At 37.5% G+C, this 6,240-nt stretch overlaps 1 protein-coding gene across 1 annotated transcript; it reads right to left on the bottom strand.

The window, feature by feature from the left end:
* Nucleotides 1-246: 246 nt before the first annotated feature.
* On the bottom strand, nucleotides 247-5,557 carry LOC128359962 (T-lymphocyte activation antigen CD80-like). The gene is made up of 6 exons (XM_053320275.1): nucleotides 5,524-5,557; nucleotides 4,101-4,403; nucleotides 2,346-2,642; nucleotides 1,379-1,519; nucleotides 1,202-1,229; nucleotides 247-961 (listed from the first exon to the last, which is right to left on the bottom strand). Exons 1-6 carry the CDS (start codon nucleotides 5,555-5,557, stop codon nucleotides 913-915), a joined length of 852 nt encoding a protein of 283 aa, XP_053176250.1. The 3' UTR covers nucleotides 247-912.
* Between the last annotated feature and the right edge of the window lie 683 nt (nucleotides 5,558-6,240).

The raw sequence follows: 6,240 nt of genomic DNA, 5'->3' as shown, positions 1-6,240 counted from the left end.
TCACACCTCTGGTATCTTGGAATACTGGAATCATCACTGCATAGTGCAATGCAGAAAATGTTGCTTAAGCAGCAAAGTGCAAAATTCATTCATGTGCAAACACTGTATTTTAACAGCTATCGTTTCTGCAGTCACACACTTTTTTAATTTGTATTATTATCCTTAATGAAAATGAATTAAGGGGTCAAACTCTGAAGTGGATATATATTAGGGAACTGCAGAACTAGTTTGATTGTTTTAGCCAGACAAACAGGACAAACACAGACTGTTCTGTTGTTATTTAATTATAAAATATAAAAATATATCTATTCCTACAAAGCCAAGCACTAAAACCAACCTTAATGCCTGACTATTTGAGGATGCAAGTTAAGGAAACCTGAGGTGCAACAACAATACATTGTATTTAAAAATGCAACACAGCCCAAAAAGGGTGATTTCCTGCAAGTACAACAACAGTTAGCATACACATATAGGTCAGTGTAACAGTCAACTATACAATTAATCTAGTTTAATTCAGCTTTAAATACAATCATTTGTTCCTTTGATTGTATTCCTCACAGTGCTGGAAAGAAGTATTTCCCATAGACGTTTTTCCAGTATGACGATCTCATCACAAAGCCACAAGAAAAGTCCTTTTTTTTTTTTTTTTTTTTTTTTTGAGAAGCCAGTTTGTGTGTGACACTTCGTACTTCACCAACAGATTGATACTACTAATGACTACTTCCTCAAACACTTAAAAGTCACAAGTGTCAGTGTGTGATGATGACAGGATACCGTCACTTGTGAGTCCCCAGTCAGTCACAAATGTAATGTACATTTGAGAGACGTACAGTTTTTTTTTCTAGATTCTAGAAAGAAGATGTACGATTTTTAAGATTAAAAATCAGATATTCTTCTTTTCCAGTTCGCCACTCAAGATGCTTCTTTCCCTCCTTTCACGTCATTGAGGGTCAGTACCTCCCTGGATTGGAAAAATGCAAGAGAATGAATTAGGGAGGAAATGTGATCAATGTGAAATAGTAATAATAAAAAATGTGAGCTTTAAGGACCACTGGGATTCATTAAAATCTTTGTATAAATTATACTTATATTTTATAATATATATAATATATATAATATATTTTTTATATTTTATTATAAGTTATTATGGTATTGGGATATTTTAAATGTGGTCACTTGTGTCTGGTAATTACCCACTTACTCAGGCATCACACTTCCTGCTGGATCTCCTGGAAATCAAAATGGAAACTGCGGTGAGTTTTTTTCGCTTCACTGTTCAGATATTAATACTGAATCTCTCATTGTCCTGACAAACAGAAATGTAAATATTTGTAAAATATCCATATTGTGACTAAACTCATTTGTCTCGTCTCCTTACCTGTTCGTCTTCCTTTCCTGCATTTACGCAGGAGCACCCATACCACCAAACGGATGAAAACCACTATTGCACAGATTGCACAGATTCCCCCGATGACTTTTAATATCACATCATGGTTGCCGGGGTCAGGCGGAGGTTCACCTTCAGATGGGAGGAAAAAAAAGTATATCAGAATCAAGAGCGTAAGTACTGGGACGGATGAGTTATTTGATATTTTCCTAATCATCTATAAATCCTATTTGAAGACCGAAACGGACAATGTATGAGTCAGCTTCTCAATATATTCCATTATTTCAGCTCCAAGTGTGTTTGTGTCTGTTTGCAAGATGTAAAAAATGTCAACTGGCCAAATAATGTCCTAATACACCAGCTCACTAGAATTATGACTCAAACATGAATCAGTTGTTGAGGTTTCTTTCTTTCTCATCAGCTGTGGATTTGTTGCACAAGAGGGTGATGATGATCAGTTGATGACTGATGCTTAGTCACTGACTTTAAAAGGTCAGGTCACCCATACCCATACCTTACGTATTTCCTTACTTAATGGTATAGACATGCAAATAGTGTTGGTTATATTTTCCGAACCCTGTCTGTCCCATCTCCTTTACCTTCAATGACGATGAATGCCACTTATTTTGTGTTGCTAACTGGATTGAAAAATAGCTTTCATTCATAAAATTGAACATCTACAGTACCTAACAATATAATATGAGATTCTACAGCGTTTTGGTCATGGTATGATCAAAATATACTACTGTAGAAATGTGTATGCTTCACAACAAACTCTAAACTCCTCAGTCCAAGTCAAACTATAACAATTACAAGAAGGATGTAAAAGTGAAAATATTTCCTTCACATATTCCTAAAACATTTGCCAAGAGGTTTTCATTGCCTTTCACACATTTCAAAACATGTCCGGTGATTGAAAGCATTAGTGTTGGGTATTTTTTTAGAGTTGATTACTCACAGACTGAGAACATGTTTGACTCGACGTCACCCACAGAGCACCTGAGAAACTCTTGCTTCCCGTAGGAGCAGTTGAAACATGCAGTACTGGAACTGGTGAACAACATTGTGTCTTTATCTTGATGTTCGCTGCTGTTCAAAACTTTCCAAATCTGGTGGCTGGTATTCCAAGTCGCAGGTCCGTTCCACATCATCTTGGTGCGTGGGAAGCCACCTTGTGAGTCGCATCTAACCAGGCAACCGCCCGACTCATGTTTTTTATCACAGGACACAGAGACTTTAGGCTTGCTGTAGTTGGCTAGAAGAAAGAGACACAGAAAATGAGCATGTCAAGTCTTCAGAAGGCCTTGTTAGATCTAAGATCACAGACTCACAGACGAATGATGATTTCTGAGTCCATCGTTGTACCACAAACTAAAAATGTAACCTCTTTAAACTAACATCTCTGATTGCAAACAGTGGCTGCCTTAAAATGGAAAAACTGGCCATACTCCGATACTTGGATGGCAAAAAGTTGGTTCAGATTTATTGTGGCTGGGCATGGGATGATAACCGTGTTCAAGGTATACCGCGATTTGAAAAAGCCACGATAACCGAAACCACCAAATTTTCTGTCATACTGATCCTAAGGTATGAGCTGTTTTTAGTCTGGTCAAAGACAGGAAGTGCAGGTCAGAAATCCCTCAGGTGGTGCAGCTGCAGCGTAGAGTATCACGACCCCTCACACTGTCATTACAGATTCAGGTTAAATTAACACGTCTGTCTTTATTTTTCTTCCTTTTAGGAACATTTTAGAGCTGTAATCTCAATACCGCCATACCGTGAAACCGTGATATTTTTGCTTATGGTTATCATACTGCCAGAATCTCATACCTGCCCATGCCTAGTTGTGGCACATGTGGCATACTTCTGACATGGTGTGTTCATTTCAAATACAAAGCATAGACTTTGTCATATGTCATCCAAATGGTTAAATTAATTTCCCATATATCTGCAAATGCATTACAGGATAGCTTCACAGTTTTAAAACAATAGTCAGATTCCCAAATGAACACTGAACTTGTTTCGTCTTGCCATAACCATTCTCCAAGTACAAGCCTCTTTTTTCCCCCCAAGTGAATATTTTTCAAAGTTACTGGCTTTTTAGTCCTAAATTGCCCTGTATTTGTTACAGTCCTTCTACAGCTGAACAGGGAAACCACAAAGAGGGGATCTTATGCTAAAAAGATTGTTACTTCAGAAGATATCCATTTAATTTGACTAACTCAGACTGCTATGAAAGGTATTATCTTCAGATAAACATTACGTTACATTTGTTTATGTTGTGTTATGAAAGGGATCTTGTAATAGCCAGTATGAACAAGAGGAAGGACTGCAGAGATCAAAACCTTTGATTATATGAGCACCTGACTGTTGTTTTAAGACAGACTTGAAAAAAGGGGCTACTTAATAAGTTTTAAGCCACAACAGGATTTTGAATATGTCAAACATTTTACTTCTTATTTCTAGACTGTGAAACTTCCATAGGAACAGAAAACATCTTTCATTTTGACTGATTTTTTACACATATATGTCAAAGAAGGAAAGAAGGCTATCACTGTCATACTATTTAAATCAATTACCTTTTACAAGCAATAATAAAAGTGGTCTGTTATGAAAATGAGTTACAGGAATGCTAATTGGGGGAGCGCCTAATTAAGAATACTGCAGTATTTTTTCATCATAGTGCTACAGAAAAACTACAAAAAACTCTTACCTGTGACACTGAGGTGTATGTGTTGTGTATCATCAAGCTGCTTGTTATTGTATTGGATAATACAACGATAGGTTCCTTGGTGTGAGATATTTAATCTGTACATATGCACAGTTGTGAAGTTGACCACTTCGGTGTTCTCCCATGTAGGGGTTTGTAGAGGTTTTTCTGCATGGAAGCCATTCACAAGTGTCTGGTCCTTCTGAAGGTAGAATAATTTAATTTTCTTTTCGTTGTGGGGGCAATTAAAGGTTACATTTTGCCCAATCTGCCCTTTGAGCTGAACCTGAGCAACAGTTGGCCACACTGGAAGAGAAACAAAAGCAGGGGTAATATGTTAGAGCTTACTGAAAACCATTTATACTTGCTACATCCTGTCAGATAGTAAAAACATTAACACAATGTCTCACCATCTTTGATATTTGACTTGAAATCGACATAGGTAATTAATGTTACAGTAAGTGAACAGCTCTTACTTTAAGCTGTGAGTGGGCGTGAGCATAAGGGGTTTTTGTTTAAGCTTTTTGAAAGCTCCTCTTTATGACAGATGCATTTCAGTTCCTCTTCAGCCGATTGCCCTTATCTTTTTGTGTGGAATACGGGACTAGTAATGTCCCTTGTTTTACATGATCTAAAGGTCAACATATCGAAAATGAGGTTACAGTGAACTGTAAAAGTTTTTAGTTTTCCTTTTCATTCTCACCTTGGGTGTGTTTCTGGTCACTCTCTTCTTAAAAATGAATCTGTTGTTTCTATATCTCACTGGTAATTCATCTTTCTCTATCAGTGAGTCACTTATTGGTCGAATGGAACTAAATACATTTACTCTACTGTACTTAAAGTGTGGATAACAATATGTGGTGCTATCATACCACACATTAGCTGAGGATCATGTTCAGGAAATGTGCTTATTTGCCTTTTTACTCAGAGTTTAGAGATGAGAGATTAGAAGATTGATACCACTGTTGTGCATGTATGGTAACTACTGTATGAGACAGTTCGCTGAGCTTAGCATAAAGACTGGAAACAGAGAAACAGCTTAAATTGTTTTCAAACTATTACACAGGAAATATTCAGCCACAATGTCTGGATTGACAACAGGAAGCTGTTTTCAGCAAAATAACTTTTAAGGCCAATAACAGGTGGGTGTAGCTTCACATTTGTACAGACTTCAGTGTGGTAAGCTGCAGATGTGGATGCTAATTCTTTCCATTACAGTATTGTTATGTGATTTAATCAGAGCTTCAACACTGCAGGTTTGTACAGTATGATAACACATTAGGTGCTGCTTTACCCACGTGAGACCAAGCATAGTAGTGTTGATATCACTTGTTTCTCTTTAAACGAAATCTAATCTAGATAAATAACTAATTTCACTGAAAATGAAGGCACATTGTTAATGCATGGATATAAAGGAACTGCTCACCTGTGACAAACAAGAGACCTAGTACTGCCCACATTGGAGTTAGACGCAGCAGGTGGAGCTGGTTTCTAGGGGAGGCAGAAGGAAAAATAAAATATATTAGATCATTATAATGGTTTACATGGTTACCAGCCACAAACAGGCACAACAACTTGATGCTCACAATACAAATAACACTTTCTGGCTCTGTATCTTGATAGCTGCATACTAGCTGATGATCAAATCTGACTTGACTTGCCCTTCTCTGTCACTCTGTCTAAAGTACAACCAGCTGAGCTACCTCTCCTTTGCAAAAACAAGGACACACAAGGATGTAATCAATATGAAGCTCCCAACATCAGATCAGCAGAATGAATATGTGAGTTTCTTTCTGGATTAATTGGGACCCTCATATTAGTAGGGGAGACTGGGGACGGTTGCAACAAGTCTTATTTCTCCAATCAGAAGCATGCAAGGTGATGCCACTCACACTGCACATGCTCAGTTAGACCCTCTACTCACCAAGAAGAGAGAGGCCATATTGAGCATCTGGTCCTGCTTTTATCAAGAAAAGTTGTTTTGGAGGTATGAAAGTAGCTTTTTCTGTCATATTGTCCTGACCATTTGTATGAGTGAATCCAAATTTACCTAATTTGGATAATTGTTTTGTTGACTATTCAGTGACATGGTTGAGCATGTGTCAATGTCGGCGTGGCTAGCTAGCACATGATGTTTTGTCAT

This window comes from Scomber japonicus, chromosome 6 (genome assembly GCF_027409825.1).
Source record: "Scomber japonicus isolate fScoJap1 chromosome 6, fScoJap1.pri, whole genome shotgun sequence".
NCBI lineage: Eukaryota > Metazoa > Chordata > Actinopteri > Scombriformes > Scombridae > Scomber > Scomber japonicus.
Note: the sequence above shows the minus strand (reverse complement) of the source record. Positions and strands in the feature narration are given on the sequence as shown.

Excerpts from the sequence above, each read along its gene's own strand:
- LOC128359962 (XM_053320275.1), bottom strand. The coding sequence starts at position 5,557 with ATGTGGGCAGTACTAGGTCTCTTGTTTGTCACAG. Across the intron at positions 2,643-4,100 it reads CATACACCTCAGTGTCACAG|CCAACTACAGCAAGCCTAAA; the intron begins GTAAGAGTTTTT and ends TCTTTCTTCTAG. Across the intron at positions 962-1,201 it reads GCAGGAAGTGTGATGCCTGA|GGAGGTACTGACCCTCAATG; the intron begins GTAAGTGGGTAA and ends TTTCCAATCCAG.